At 38.7% G+C, this 15,442-nt stretch overlaps 1 protein-coding gene across 2 annotated transcripts in view; it reads left to right on the top strand.

Moving 5' to 3' along the window:
- The window catches only part of LOC6567837 (forkhead box protein O), a 37,126-nt gene extending 22,247 nt beyond the window's left edge, over positions 1–14,879 (top strand). Inside the window, exons 4-10 of one of the 2 annotated variants that reach the window (XM_001993890.3) lie at positions 3,896–4,188; positions 5,115–5,342; positions 5,991–6,258; positions 6,347–6,557; positions 6,685–6,773; positions 7,361–7,992; positions 13,806–14,879. In XM_001993890.3, coding sequence (XP_001993926.1) covers positions 3,896–4,188; positions 5,115–5,342; positions 5,991–6,258; positions 6,347–6,557; positions 6,685–6,773; positions 7,361–7,738 — 1,467 coding nt within the window. In that variant the 3' untranslated portion in view covers positions 7,739–7,992; positions 13,806–14,879. Of the gene's footprint in view, positions 1–3,895; positions 4,189–5,114; positions 5,343–5,990; positions 6,259–6,346; positions 6,558–6,657; positions 6,774–7,360; positions 7,993–13,805 lie in introns of both variants that reach the window. The other variant, XM_032739887.2, reaches the window with a different exon arrangement.
- Positions 14,880–15,442: the final 563 nt, after the last annotated feature.

Here is a 15,442-nt window from a genome sequence, read left to right as displayed (position 1 = left end):
GGCCAAAGGTTGAATAAAAATGAGTGTTACATAATTTGTTCATCCTGTTGCTAAAATAAAACCGGAGTTATAAATTCCTTTGAATTTCTTAGAACTTCATATTTGGCCTACGTGTTGCAGTCACCAGTTGCATGGATTTTCAGTTGACTTAACTATCAACTTGTCAGTTAGTTTGTTAGTTGGTCATTCAATCAGTCACTCAATTGAATAAGTTTAGTTTATTTATTATTTGTTTACTTTGTATGTGAAATCTATGATTATATAAATAAAAATATACAAGTTTTATATTTAAATTTCACTCTCTCCCTCTCTCGCTCAATATCTTTCTCTTTGCTCTTTTTAATACTTATTCAAATGCATTTAAAAGAACCTTTTCTTTTTGTCGAACAATTCCACACTGAGAAGTGCATTTTGAGTGCATCTTGAGAGCGGTGCCACAGATGCCTGTTTCTGGTATTTGATAAGCCCCTTAAATGCACCAATGACATATGCACATATATATATATAATGTCGCGATGAATGAAGGGTTGGGGGGGCAAGCAAAAGACAATGAGTCTTTTGGCTGAAATGGAGAGGAGCACGCTCTCCGGCAGGCTTAATACATTTTAGTGCTATAATGCGCCGCTTACTCACTGCTTACCCATTGCCCACCCACTGCCTACCCACTGCCGCCTGCCTGTTCCGCTGCCCATTCCAATGACCAATTACTCATATAAATTATAGAAGAGAAATGAATCAGTGCACAGCCAGCCCTGACTGACTAATAAATAAAAGCGGCTGCTCTAATAAATGTAATTGGCAATCGGGGCAGTTCGCAACTATTTCTGCATAACTGGGTCAAATTGTAAGACCAGCCGCCTGGCAACCAATTGGATGCCTGAGAGGGGGCAGCGTTGCAGAGTAGTATGTAGTATGTAATGTATCAGGGGGGTGTGGTGGGGGTTGATACAGAGGGGCTATTTCGTTGTAATTTACGCTCGGTGCACATTAATTGTGTGTGTGTGTGCGTGTGTGCGAGTGTGCGTGTGTGCGAGTGTACACAAAAGGACATATCCTTGGCGACAAATGGACTTGTGCTCATATACGTATTAAATTTCCATTTCTTGAATTTTGCCCATACATACGTATATGTATATGTATTTTTGTATTTGTTGCAAGCAAATTCAATGAAGCCATTTAGTTTTCGGCTTCCTCTTTTTTTTCTTTTCTTTTTTTTGCGACTCCCCCTTTGCCCCTCCCCCTAATTTCAGTCGGTACGTTTTTCTTTTCATATTTCTGTGTGTTGATTTGGAGGGGTGGTGGCTGGTGGGTGGTGGTTGTAGCGATTGCCCTCGAGTGTGACCCACATACGCGTTGTAAGGCAGCAGCCCAGCGCTCTACTTCACGTCCTCCTCGCAAAGACATAATGCAGCGCCTTGGCAACTTCCCTTGCCAGCTTGCCAGAGTATCCTGGAGGACGCTATTGTCGGCATGTGGTCGTAGTCTCGTCTCGCATATAATATATATTTATATGAGAGTACATACACACATATCTTACGATTTAATAGCACCAATTAGTTAGATGAATTGAATATATATATATATTTTTTGGTTTTTTTTTTTGCTTTTGCCAGATTTAAGTTTATGAATATTCAATGAAGTGTGTGCCCATAAATTATGAATGCCATTTGTTAGCATTTTCGTGTAGATTTTATGGCCTTGAGGCTCAGAGCATCAAGGATACGCTCTTCAAGAAATTTAAATATTAAATATGAAATATGAAATAGCTGCTTCTCAAATGAAATGCGAGAATCTCTTTAAAGAGGCGCCAAACAAATTTTGAGCTATGCACTGCCTAATCCTTTTGGCAGGACATGCGTGTGTCATGTTAAGCATAACTAATTTATGCACACTATGCCAATATAATAGTTCCTGTCCAGCGCAGATAATTTTGTAAGATAATTTCCTTTAGGAATATTAGCATAATAAAAACGTTTCACTGTTTAAATTACTGCCAAAGCAGCCAAACATGTTTGCAATTGCCAGACATGTGCCAGGATAAGGAAAAGGATAATGCGTGGGCTGGGATGGGGGGGATGGTGGATGGTGGATTGGGCTTAGAGGACGCACTTAAGCATTTAAATAAAAATGATAACTTTATGCAAGAACTATACAGCAGAAAGGGTAAAGTGGCAAATGGTTGGAGCGAAGGGAAGCAGCGGAAGAAAGGGGAAAAGCGTGGGCTAAAACCGAAATGTCATTACGACGACGCCAGGAGACGCCAACAGGACTCGACTGACGCCAAGTAAAAGTTTTTGACTCGCACAAAAAAAAAGAAAAAGAAAAGGGAATGAACAAAAAAAATTGATATTAGAAGGTCTGTAGCCTGGCGGTGTTGCTCCTGTCTGCCCTATCTCCAGCCGGCTGCCGTCTGTTGTCTGCGCACAGGTTTTAGTCGCCATACACCCACACACACACACACACTCAGACACACACACACATGTCCTGGTAACGGTGATAAATGGCGCCAATGTGCCGCCTGAAGTCGCGACGCATCGCAGCCGCCATCGCATTTGGATCGGTTTTGGCAGTTGGTGTTTGGGATTGGGATTGGGGTTTCTTTTTTTTTTTTTTTTTAGTGGGGGAATCTGTGGCTGCTCTGCTTTTAGAGTTAGTTTAGTTTGTAATGCTCCATTTAGTTGGAATGCTAGTATCAGCATCACTTTTTTTTTCCATATACGCCATATATTCATTCAATTTTCCCAAAAAATTGTTGTAACCGATGACAAATCCGCTCTAAACGTGTTTGATTGTTTCTATTTTTTGTTTGATGGGGTATGTATTTGGTGTGTGTTTTGTGGTTGTTGCTTTGAATACCCTGTAAGCAGTGTATGTGTTTAAAAAGGTTGTTATAAACGTATGTAAATGTGTGGAACACATGGAGACAACTCCGTGCACATCAACTGAGTTGATCTAGCATCATCTGCTCATCTGTCTCCTCTTAAGCTAAGTGATTATTTGCTTATCTTGAGAGGAAAGTTGACAAAACATTTTTAAGTTTTTGATAAGAAAATGCCACGATGCATTTGAATGTCAGCTGTATGCCTTATAAATTCAATGAAGATCAGACAATAGGTACTGAAGTTCTTTAAGAATGAGACTAATTATAGGGTATCTAGCAAGCGGTACACTCACCAGCAGCAGTCACTCTTTCATGTTGTTACCTTCTGTGCGTTTAGTGGGGGCATGGCATGGGCATCAATGATGCTACAAATTTTATACCGTTTTGTTTGTTTGTCTAGTTTGTCGCGTTTGTCGCGTTTGTCGATTTGCTGTTGTCAGTGCGTTGCGCATGACGATATTTATGACTATTGTTATAAAATATGAATTGACAGCTTAAGCGACAGGCAACGACCACGATGACAACGACAATCGACAAGCGACACAGACGCAGAAGCAGACACAGGACGCGAATAAGAACGACAGCCAAGTGAAGACAACTTCCAATTAGAGAGAACCCGTGTGTGTGTGTTGGGTGTGTGTGTGTGTGTTGGGTGTGTGTGTGTGTGTTGGGTGTTGGGTGTGTGTATATTCTAAAAACCATAAAAATGTCGTCAGACAATTGAATGGCGAAAAACCGGGAAAAGGAAACGTAACGCAAAACCTTACCATATATTTACCCTTAACCCCCCAATTCCTATTCCCAATCCCATGCCCATAACTACACACACACACACACACAGGAAGTTAACGCAATTGCTTACAAATTGTTACATCAGCGTGAATCTTTGAATTGAACTGCTGCTCAAGCTCAGCAGCAATCGAGCAGGATTTGCAAATTCCGCAAAAAAAAAGATATCGAATCCGGAGACGTCTCACTAATTGCCACAATTGATTCATTTATCGCATTTTGCAGAACTCCATCAGGCACAATCTGTCGCTGCACAGTCGGTTTATGCGCGTCCAGAACGAGGGCACCGGCAAATCGTCTTGGTGGATGCTCAATCCGGATGCAAAGCCGGGCAAATCGGTGCGTCGCCGTGCCGCCTCAATGGAAACATCACGCTACGAGAAGCGTCGCGGCCGGGCAAAAAAGCGTGTGGAGGCCCTGCGACAGGCCGGAGCTGTTGGCCTCAACGATGCGACGCCCTCGCCGAGCAGCAGCGTCAGCGAGGGCTTGGATCACTTTCCAGAGAGTCCGTTGCACAGGTAACTATTAACTATTGAGCACGCAACAATTTGACAACTCAAAAAGTAGCTTAGTTTTTCACTTACGGTTCAAGTTCGATCTAGTATTTTGTGACACAAGTTTCTCATCGTTTTAAAGTGCCTGCAATTCGTATTAGTTAAGCTAAATACCAATTAATAATTTAACTGCACTAACTTACAACTAAATGTTTGTACAACTACAATTACAAACTAACAAAGCTCAATATACATTTAACTTAAACAACTATGATTTCAATTATAAAAAACTGAACAAATCTGAGTTAAATATTCATTTAAAACTAAGACGCTCAAAGTCAGCTGTTTATTATTTAGCTGGCAATTTGATTGGTTTCTTCTATCAACTTATGAGAACTGATTTTTAAAAATGTCAGCAGTTAATTATTATTATTATTATTATTTGGGGGCTTCACACACTGTGTTTTCTGTTACCAATTCGATCTATTGTGTCCCCTTCTAATTCTCACATAAACTTGAGCTGACAAACGTAATTAGACATTAAGCAAAATGGGTTTTAGCAGTAGAATTTTCAATTGAGTCTTGTAAATTATGTTTAAGTAGCAATGATTTAGATTTATGATTTGTAACTTCTATTTGTAATTAATAAGCATGCTTAAGTAGCTTACAAATTTGCCACAAAATGCGTGCTTTAACTTACACCTAAATACTTAGTGTATTCATATATTTGAGTGCTGGCTTTCTAGCTGTAAGCGAATGTATCTTTTGTCATTTTGGAAGGAAGGAGAAGAGTCTTAACTTTAAGTTAGCTATTTATAATTTACAATTTGACAAAACTATTTGTGTTTATTACATTACATATTGTTGCGTTGAGTACGTTTTTGATTTTGCATTGTTTATTTTCCTTTCTTGTTTTCTTTACATTTGTTGTCTATCGTTTTGCGGTTCAGCGGCGGCTTTCAACTGTCGCCCGATTTCCGTCAGCGCGCCTCATCCAATGCCAGTTCCTGCGGACGCTTGAGTCCCATACGCGCCCTGGATCTCGAGCCCGATTGGGGCTACTCCGTTGACTATCAGAATACGACAATGACGCAGGCGCAGGCGCAGGCACTCGACCAGCTGACCGGCTCCATGGCGGATGAGCTGAAACTCCAGAACGACATGTTGCAGCAGCAAGGGTCAGTTGTTGATGATTGTGTTGTGTGGTTTAATTGTTTCTTAAGTTTGTTGTCTTTTCTGTTCGTTTCAAACAAGCTTTGCATGCTACACAATATCTAGCTATCTATCTCATCTATATATACATATATATATATATATTTATACATATTATGGAGCTTAATCTTGTTTTGTCGTCAAGCTCGGAAAATGAGGAAAACCGAATTCGTTCTTCTTTTTTTTTATACCGATGAAAGCTTATGAAACCTTTTCCAAAATCCATTCGAAAGTTTTTATTATTTAAATGAGACTCGCCTGTTTGGAATGCTGGCAATCTATTTGAAATTTTCGTCTGATTGGTCCATAAAAAACTTATCGATAAAAAAGGACATACAACACACAGCTAGAAAAGGCTTTTGCACGATTTGCGTTGTTGTCAATATAATAATGATCTATATAATAAAATTCACTGCATAACAAATATTTGAAACGGGAGAAGCATTTGAAAGGCGAAAGGATGATTGTTGTCCGATAGACAATTGAACAGTTGCCCTGTAGACTAACTGAAAGTAATCGGATAATGCGTTATCTGTTTTGTTTGGAAACTGTTCTATAAAGTCAACATTTGTTTTTATAATTCTTGCAACCCAACGATCGTACGGCTGGAGCAGGTTCAGTGCAGCATCTGGTCTGCCGACGCAGCCACCACCACCATACCAGCAGCAGCAGCAGCAGCAGCAACAGCAGGCGCAACAACAGTCGCAGCTACCACAAGGCTATACACTCAACGGACCCGTCTCTGCCCCCGGCTACAATACACTGCAACCACAAGCGCAACAACAACAACAACAGCAGCAGCAGCAACAACAACAGCAGCAGCAGCCACAGTGCTTGTTGCATCGTTCGCTCAACTGCGGCTGCTTACACAGTACGCGAGATGTGAGTTAAACGAAACTAATCGAAACTAAACTATTATCTAAATATAATTAAGTTACTTGAACTAACTGTTGTTTTTATTTGTATTTAGGGCCTGTCGCCAAATTCAGTCACCACCACCATGTCGCCTGCGTATCCCAACAGTGAGCCCTCGTCGGACTCCCTTAACACCTATAGCAATAGCATTCTGTTAGATGCTGCTTCGGATAATGGTTCACTGCTTGTACAGCAACAACAACAACAGCAGCAACAGCAACAACAGCAGCAGCAGCAGCAGCAGCAGTTGTCCTCTGGTTTGGAGGGTAAGTTTATAAGACTTGGCATTCGCAACACTATCTCTCTTCAATCTATTCAATCTATATCTCTGTATTGTGCATCTTAACTGTCGTGCTGCCTGAGCAGATAATAACTGCGCCTCTACTTTGATAGGACAATGCCTGGAGGCGCTCAACAGTGAGCAAATTGACGAATTTAACTTGGAGAACTTTCAGGGCGGTCTCGAGTGCAACGTCGAAGAGGTGAGTAAATATCTATAATTATAATGTGGTATATGCATAAGTAAATAGGTTTACCAACAGATGAGATCAACTTTAACTCTCTCTCTCTCAACGATTTCTTATTTATCTGGTTAATCATAGAGGGAATGACATTATCTATACACAAACTTCTTCATCTTCCTGTCCTGTCAAAACAATTTTGCTTAGCTATAAGGGTTTTTGTATCCTTTGTTATTGATTCATTCTTTTTGCCCATTGTTGATACTTTATGTACATTTTTTATATTATCTTAACTATAATATATATATATGTATATATAAGTCTATATAAGTCTATATGTCATAAGGATTACGAGGCTAACATTTCAGTTGAAGCTTTGTTTTAGAACGTAATTTACACTTAAGTTCAAGGTTTACTCATATTCAACTGATTGAAACCTTTTTTAAAGATTTATCTTTTTCAAACAATGTTAATTAGTAGTTTTTCCGATGTAACCGTACTGTTAACGAAATATAATTCGTCTGTCGACTATCAGAAAAGATGATAGCTAATAATAGATATAAGTAAATCTATAAAATAAATTGATATAAATCTGCTCTCTTCTTTAGCTGCTGCAGCAGGAGATGATATACGATGGCCTGCTGGATATAAATATACCGCTGCCGGCGGTCAACACGAATGCTACCAATGTGATCTTAACCAATAATAGTACAAACAACAGCAGCAGTGGCTGCAACATCAGTGCAGGTGTGCAGTTGAGTTGCAGTCAGTTGCAGGCAGAATTGCAATTGCAACAGCAGCAGCAACAACAGCAGCAACAGCAACAACAGCAGCAACAGCAGCAACAGCAGCAGCAGCAACAGTTGCTGTTGAGCAACAATAACAATAACAACAACAATAGCCTGGAGTTGGCCACACAAACAGCGACCCGAGTGCAGTACACACAACCCAGTGTGGTCACCTCGCCCCCCTCCTGGGTGCATTAGATCCGTTCGAGATCTCCAAATAGCTTGGAACCACCGCTTGTTAAGACGTTGGCTGGGCCTAAACTAAACGACAATATTGTGTACAATTTAAGCAGAACAGCGGAGATACAACGATAAGCACAATGAGAAGGGACTTGTTGAGGTTGAGGATTGGGGTGTTTTGTGGATTGAGGAGCTGAGGAGCTGAGGAGCTGAGGCGCTGAGGCGCTGAGGAGCTGAGGAGCTGCAGCTGGCCGCCCACTACAATTTACAAAGTGAGTAGAGAGCCGAGTCGAGAGACGATACATTCGCTTTCAATTTGCATCAAGCCTAAAAGCCATTCAATGTGACAGTTATGCATAAATTATGTTAATAATGTAAAATCACGGCGCATAAAGCGATACATTATGAATATGTAAGAGGCTAAAATACAGAAAATGGTAGACAAAGGCACAACTACTCTTCAAGTCACCCTCAAACCCTCCCCCAAAACCCACGCTGCAACATTTTTCTTTTCATTGCGCGTCCTGTTTATAAGTATATATATATATATATATATATATATATATATAAATCGCCTTAGTTCAGTTCATTTGACTGTTCCATGAATCTTTCATTGCCAGTTAGAGTACTTATTCTGACTGCAGACTGTTGGACTTTTTTTCTCTGTCTTTTAGCTTGCCATCTAACGCTACTTGAGGGCAATTACACGCGTTCAATTATCATAATACAATGTCAAGTGCTCCCGCCCTGGTCAAAACAAAACAAAAAAAAAAATATATATATATATATCCGTATATATATATATATATAAGTAGAAAATACAGACTTAAAGCGCTGTTTTCCTTTTTGCCACTTTGCGACTTTAAAGCGGCGCACGCTTCAAAATTATAGGAAATTAAGTCAATTTACCGGTGCCAAATGAAATATGTATAAGAGCCAGAATGTGGGCAGTGGCATTCAAGTGTCTTTATGTCCTTATGTCCTTATGTCCTTAGGTACTGTGCCACCTCCCCCCCGTTCATCATCCCTCTGTCGCTCACGTAATGGTTGCGCTAATTTGGTTTGGCCAAGCGGCCCCAAGCATTTCTCACAGGTCCTTTTTAGCAACCGCGGCGCAAATTCGTCAAGGCAACCTGAACCTGAATTTGCCTGAACTGAAGTGAGCGTTCAGTCAGCGGCAGGCAGCAGCAGGCAGCAAAGCAAATGCTGAAAAATTAATTACGTCCTTAGGGTGACTTATGCACGGCTAGTCCGCATCATGTCCTTCTGCTCGTTGTTGTCCTTGTTGTTGTCGTTGCTGTTAGCCATGGCAAGGAAAACCTATGGCTATTTACCTGTTTTGCCCTCGCTCAAATCAAGTGTGTTAAGTGTGCAGCTAATATTGAGAAATTACATTTGAATTTTTCGCATATTTTACAAGAGTTTTGCCATCGAATAATCGACGAGATTTTCGAGTGCTGCATCCTTAAAACCCTTTAACCCCTTTTGTGTTTTGGAGTGTTCTCGCTTTGACATAGTTGAGTCAAGTTCGCTGACTTGTCGCAAGGGATGTGGCAACATGCATTGAGTGCTGCTATTTAATTTACTTTTTGAGCCTTCTATGCCAATCTATATATGAATTGAGAAGGGCAAAAAAATTTGTTTAAATTGAATGAAAATTTGTGGAAAATTCGAGTAATCAAATAAAATTGACTGAATGGTTTCGCTTTGGTTTTAAATAAATCATGGATTTTAGTGTAAATATTTACAGCGTATTAAAGAGTCGGATACTAGCCAGCTTGCTGGTTCCAATACCTTTGCTCATTTTCATTATTTCTGGCTATTTTCAATGTCAGTTAAGCTGTCAGTTTGCATTTTTGCTTTGTGTCCAAGTGTTTTTTGTTGTTGTATATTTTTTCCTGTTGCGGCCAACAATGGGCGACAAAAAACCCAAAGAAATGCCATGAAAAAGTTTTTAACTGAACCCCGCCCCCAATGCTGCCACCCCCGCTGCTGCTGCTGCCTTCGTTTAGTGCAGTACGCACAAATTGAATTCCACATTAAGTTTGTAAGCCAACAATTAGAAAACAGCAAAGCGACCAGAAAAAAAAGACATTTTGCCCAAGAAAAAGTTGGCAAGAAGGCAAGAAAGAGAAAGGGAGAGTCAGAAAGAGAGACAGAGAGAGAGAGAGGGAGAGAGAGAGGGAGAAACGCTGAGAGTGAGAAGAAGTCGCCAGTCGCCGCGGCAGCAGGACAAAGTTGTAACTTTGTCAAGTTCTGGCGCCAATCGTGTGATGTGCTAATAAAATAAAATCAAATCGTCTTCGAGGGTGGGCAGTGGTTGGGGGAAGGGTGGTTGAAGTTGGATGCAAGGGGTGCAAGGGGGGGGGGGGGGGTTGGCTCTATGAAATTTATGCCAAGTGCAAACTTTTGTGTTTGGCTCTGCTGCCGCTTCATTTGAGTGAATAATTTGAATTGCAGCCCAACAGTTTGAGCGGATTTACATTTTTTCCATTCTCTTTTTTTTTTTTTTTTTTGTTCTCAGATTTTATAATTTCGCTAACTGACAGCGCTTAATATTTCTCATATATATTTAGAATTTTTAAAATTCTTACAATTTGTATTATGCAAATGCTGTGTGGCATGCTTTAAACTTGCGCATTGCATATTTAATGGAATACAAAAAAAAAAAAAAAAAAAAAAAACTGAAAGAAAGAAAAAGCTGAATGCGCATGTTTAAGGACATGCTCACGGCTGGGTCTAATAAGCCGCCAGCGACACATGTCAATAAACGGCTAAAGTTGCTGTGCCAGCTGCAAGGGAGGAGGGGGAGGGGCGGAGTGTATAAGGTGTAAGCTTCCCGCAGGATATCACAATTTCCAGCTTCGCGTTCTCGTCCTCGTCCGCGTCCTCGTCGTTGTCGTTGTCGTCGTTCTCATCATCATCGTCCGCAGATTGACTCACTTGACACATAATAAAGTCACACAAATTATGGCTGCAGCTGCTGTGTGGCAGGAGGCAAAGGAATGGGTGGAGGAGAGGGAAGAGAGGTGGTTGGTGGCATGTCTCCTGGTTGCCCCCGGTGAAAGCGCGCGTGAAACACAAAAGCATTTTAAGGCAATTTATTAGTTGAAAAGCGGCGTACAAAAAAAAAAATGCAAAAAAAGCAAAAACCAAAAGGCGCGATTTCTGTTGATTTTTTTTTTGTGTGTGTGTGTGTGTGTGTCCTGTGTGTCCTGTGTAGATTGAGATCGAGGCTGACATTGGAGGCGTTGTCCTGGCCTACCATTTGGCCTGGCCTAGGCAACGGCGACCCAAAAGTTTTTCTATTTCTTGTGTTCGGATTCCTATAGGTGTTGCAACTTGTCCGCAACTCGCTGAATTATTCAAGCATTCAAGTTTGGTTTCAGCGACAAGTTTCTTTTTCTTTTTTTTTTCTGTTCTTTTCTTTTCTGTTTTTTTTTTTTTTTTCATTCATTGTTCATTTGATTAAATTTTAATGCCAACGTGCATCATTAATAAATGTCTGGGGACTTTGCCGGCACAAATTGAGTTAGTTTTGACAGTGCCCAGGAGATCAAACTCTTATCGCACTTCAGCCACTAACTGAGGGCTAATTGTGCAACTGTTCCTCTGATTGAAAACTTGATTATGCTCCGGAAAAGCGAACGGTGACATTCGAACTGACTAACTAACTAACTAACTCACTAAATGACTGGTTGACGGACAACTCAACAACTCAACAACCAGCAGAATCAATTTGCCAGCACCGAATTTATAATGATACAAATTGTCAGCAATTTAATAGCATTTAAGCTGCCGACAGGAAGCTCAACGACAAAAGGACACACACACACACACACGCACAACTTGGCAGGGGCTGGGGATTGGAGTGCTGGATGGGTGGATGGTTGGCGGGTTGTGGTTGGGGATTGAGGGAGTGGTTTGGCTTGACAAAACCACATTTACACTCACTTAACTCGAACGGCACACGGAGGTCGCGCCGCGCTGAGACCCTGGGCTGCCTGCCACGAGACGCCGCCTTGGAAGGAAGTCTCGGAAAACAATTGCCAAGTGGCAGGAAAAGGCAAAAAATAAAACACAAAAACACATACACAGAGAGAAATAGTAGAGGGTGTGATTGTCGATAAAGATTGAAATTTATCTAGAATTGTTATTGATTTTATTGTAATTATTATTTAAATAATGTGATATATTTAAAAAGTATCTTTTGATTATCTAACTTTAAAGAATGTTTTTAACTTTGGTACAATTTATATAACGTGGGGATTAAATTCTATTACAACAATGATATGAACCCTTAATCCATTCGATATCTAGTTAGATTGTGGATACCAATGTGATGCTATTATTTCTCAAGATAAAAAAACTTTCAATTATAATATATATATTTATACAAAGTCAAACATTTAAAAATAAATACAAATATTTAGATTAGCTATTTGGTGCTGCTTTTCAGTAAATCCAAACTGTTTTGCATGCTTTAAGTTGAGTGTTGTTCTGTTGTTCTGAAATAAATATTAGTATAAGCAAGAATAGACAAAAATTAAAAATATTGAACATTGCAATTAATATTAAAAATTTCGTACTGTTTTTCAGTAATTTCAAATTTTGCTTAAGTTTTTTTATCTTTCTCTTTGAATCAGTTGTTCATATTTGCTGTAGAATATTTGATAACGCAACGTTATTTTCGCTCTGTGTACATAGCTACACACATTAAATATATACACATAAGGACACGACGAGTGTGATAGAATGTAAAGGGCGCTTTTGCACAAGCTGCTTAGGGCCCTGAAGGATTTTGTGTGTGGCTGGTTGGCACACGGCAAACAAAGGGCTGCGATTGAAACACTTGTTGCACGCCACAAAGGATAATGACGTGACAGACATGAACACACTCGCACACACACATCCATAAAGCAGCATGTGTAATAAGTAATAAAGCAAACAAGCAACGCGCTTCTTGTAATAAACTGCAAGGGCCTGCAGGACACAATCGAGGCGCTGGCAAACAGTAAAGTAAAGGACTTGTGTGTGTGTGTGTGTGTGTGAGTGCAAAGTGCAAATATGCCAGGGGCGTGGCAACTAATCACAGCCAGGCCAGGCACTCATCCAACAGGGCCCAAGGCCGGGCAATAAACTTATTTGACGGCGCACAGAAGTAGGCAACGATTTGCTCCCTTCACACTGGCCGTGTCGCAAGTGCTCGCCCATAAAATTCAATTGCCTGTTATAAAAATTGTGCGCGTGATCAACACATCTATATATATATATACATATATAATTTTAAGCTGTAACTAATAAAACGGCTGATAAGCGGCGTCGTCTTTTGATTTTTATGCCAGCAACAACACTTGCTGAGATTCACGAAATTTATTGTTATGGCCAAGGCAGGCAGGCAGTCTAGCAAAATACGGCTAAATATTCGCATTTTAAATGCTTAGCGCTGTCGCTTTTTATGACACAATTTGAGCCTGTCTTTTGTAGTTTTCCATTTTCATTTTCATTTCGTTTGCGATTATTTTTTTCTGTTTTTTTTTTTTTCAGTTTTTTTTTTTTTTTTTGCAATTTGCATAAAAATTGTTAGACTCTTTGAGGCTTATGGCAGCAATCTCACACATTTGCTTATCGCTTATGAATATTTTGACGCCAGGCTCGAGCAGCTAGCTGCCAAGTGTCAAGTGCCACAAAATGTGAATAAATTAGCCGATTTTTTTTTGGGGGGCGCTCAAATCTGTGCCGCTGGCCAGTTGCCGATTGTCCTTTTATGAAGTGTTGATGTTAGTTTGAGTTAGTCCTCGAGCTGAGCAATAAGAAGCGATAATCGTGTTGATATGCCCATTGACTGTCAATTTCTTGGATTCATTTTGTGCTTACACTCTGAGAAATAAATCGGATGGATTTTGAACATTTTTAAATGAACTGACAAATCATTCTTGATTTCACAATTTAGCTTAAACTGTTTTACTGTCTTGCAGTCACTTTAAGTATCACAAAATCCACCTCTTGAAATAAATCAATTTACTCTTCAATTCTTCGGAGCATATCAACTAATCACAGCTGTATTTCTTTCTTTCTCTTGCAGGATTTATCTGGTCGCTTCTAATTTAAAATGAAAAAAAAAAGAAAAAGAAAAACACACACATATACATACATATACACACAAAACATACGTATAGCATATAGAAACGCATAAACTTAATTGCATTGAGTACCATAGAAACTAATATCCAATGTTTAGCGCTTATAATTAGTAGAATTCTGTGTGCATTGAAAAACGATAACAAAAAATTGAATAAAAACTTAACGAAAACAAAGTAAAAACAGCGCAATATGCAAGCAAAAAAATAATGAAATAAGAAAAAGAAATAAGATTCTAACCATTCAGAAACACTTTGAAAGAAATTTTGAATACCAACAGCAAAAACAAACAGAAGAAGAACCCATGCAAGCAAATATTGCTAGTTAGTAAGTCATACTTTGTACATATTAATTTTAATGCCCTTAGCATAAAGTGAACCACAAATAACAAAAGCGTAAAACGTACATAAATAAAACAAAAAAAGATAAAAGAAAAGAAAGAAAACATAAAACACAAAAAAAAAAAAGAAAATAGAAAATGTTCCAAGAAAAAGCAAGCAAGATTCAGCGAAAAATCCAGTAGACGGAAAAGATGTGAAACTTTAAAATCAATTAGCACAATTATGTAATAACTTATGCTTAACATATTTAATTGACAACAAAATATTCTTAAATATAATAAGAATAATTGTAATTTGTACATTTTTTTTCTTAGAACGCTTAAAACGGAAAGAAAAAGTCTTTAAATCATATATATGATGTGTGTATATGTTAAATATATGCTTAGGATTTGCAATGGAATACGTAATATGTGTATATTCTCTGGTACTACTACGACTACTCTATGTAAATAGCTCTGTGGCCCTTGACGAGGCCTAAATACATATATATGGCTTACGAAATTTTCTGTTTTGTGAAAATCGTTAATCCAATTGAAAATAAACAAAAAATAAACAACAACAAAAAAAACAAGGAAACACACAAATAAATAAAAACTGAACGCTAAGAAAACTGCGCTATTTACGTTTGTTATAAATAATAAGCCCTTAAAGTTAATAAAAAAAAAAAAACACACACACACACACAAAACAAATTGAATGTAATTCATACAAAATTATATACATGCAAATGTATATATTTAAATATATTAGTCGTTTAAGTAAATGTAAATGTTGCTAGGCAAATAAACGTAATTGAAAATAAAACTAAATAAAAAGTAAAATACTACCTAACTTTACCTACTGCGCATATTTGTGTACTTTTATGGGCTAAATGTTAATTATTAATTAGATTGTACAATTCAAACGTAGCTCATAATATTTAATAACAAATTACACACATATATATATACATACATATATAATATATGGATAACGATGATAATAAAACAGACAACAAGAAATACAACTTGCAGAAATGTACAATTAAATAATTCTCATTAAATCGGAAGGGACGGGCTAAAAATATTATTAGCTTGTAATTTTTACAAATTCTAGTTAGTGCAATGATGTAAAATTCGTATAAAACTTTGGTCTGGTCTCTAAGAAAGTAATTTATAGCTGATGTATTCAGAGCAGTTTATGTGGCGCCATCTATTGGTCGGTAGCTAACTTAAGATATAACAATGGCCAGTCTGTTATT

Source organism: Drosophila grimshawi, unplaced genomic scaffold (genome assembly GCF_018153295.1).
Source record: "Drosophila grimshawi isolate 15287-2541.00 unplaced genomic scaffold, ASM1815329v1 contig_311, whole genome shotgun sequence".
Lineage (NCBI taxonomy): Eukaryota > Metazoa > Arthropoda > Insecta > Diptera > Drosophilidae > Drosophila > Drosophila grimshawi.
Note: the sequence above shows the minus strand (reverse complement) of the source record. Positions and strands in the feature narration are given on the sequence as shown.